General features: G+C 57.1%; 1 protein-coding gene across 1 annotated transcript; it reads left to right on the top strand.

Moving 5' to 3' along the window:
• Positions 1–275: 275 nt before the first annotated feature.
• SDRG_17212 (hypothetical protein) lies at positions 276–653 on the top strand (the record flags this gene model as incomplete). The annotated part of the gene is made up of 1 exon (XM_008623451.1): positions 276–653. The coding sequence occupies one exon, from the start codon at positions 276–278 to the stop codon at positions 651–653; it is 378 nt and encodes a 125-aa protein (XP_008621673.1).
• Between the last annotated feature and the right edge of the window lie 201 nt (positions 654–854).

The raw sequence follows: 854 nt of genomic DNA, 5'->3' as shown, positions 1-854 counted from the left end.
CGGTGATCAAGACGACCAAGCCGGTGGTCGACCATCGCAAGAAGGCAGCTGCCGCTGCCACGACGACAGTGCGCTCAGCTGCGCCTGTTTCGAAGGCTGCAACGCCACTCGAGATTGCACAAGCCCGAATCACAGAGCTCACGACGAAGCTCTCGGCAGCTCAACGGACCATTGACGAGCAACACGCCACCATTGCACGTCTCCAACAAGCCACCGAGCCCAAGACCACGACGACGACCCTGGACGACGCAACTGACAGCATTCCAAGCACCTCGATGACACCGGCGCCAACACTTGTGGCTGATTCAGCCGCCGCCCAAGCTGACACCGACGCACAGAGCTCCGAAAGCAAGTCGCCAATGGCGCTCATGCAGCAAGCGATTCTTCAGCAAGCTCCGAGTCTGCACCGCATTCCTCGGACAGGCAACTTCCTGCACGCGCCGCCGCTGCTCTGGACACCAGACGAGCGCGTTGCAGCGATCGATACGCTGGTCCGCGCCATCACAGCGATCGAGACGGGGCAGCCGATGGTTCACGAGCCATACTTGGTCTTCGCACCGGTTCCTCCGGGGCGACTGGACGTGGCGCTCGAGTATGAAGAGACCTTGCTGCGCGGGTTGCTGGCGAGAGCCCATGAGGTGGGCGTTCTATAGGTAGAGTCCATGTAAAATAACAAGCTATTGTGAGTAAATATTGTGAGTAAACAGTTTGGAGACATGAACGAAGCAATAACGTCATGCCTTTTATGCACCATTTCATCTACTACAAATGGTAGACTCACAACTGCAGTTAGAAGATGTACATCTTGCAGCGTCGATTGGCGTTTGGCGCACCCTCGCCAAGTGCAGCTTGAA

This window comes from Saprolegnia diclina (genome assembly GCF_000281045.1).
Source record: "Saprolegnia diclina VS20 unplaced genomic scaffold supercont1.216, whole genome shotgun sequence".
Lineage (NCBI taxonomy): Eukaryota > Oomycota > Saprolegniomycetes > Saprolegniales > Saprolegniaceae > Saprolegnia > Saprolegnia diclina.
This window is presented reverse-complemented; position numbering and strand designations above follow the sequence as displayed.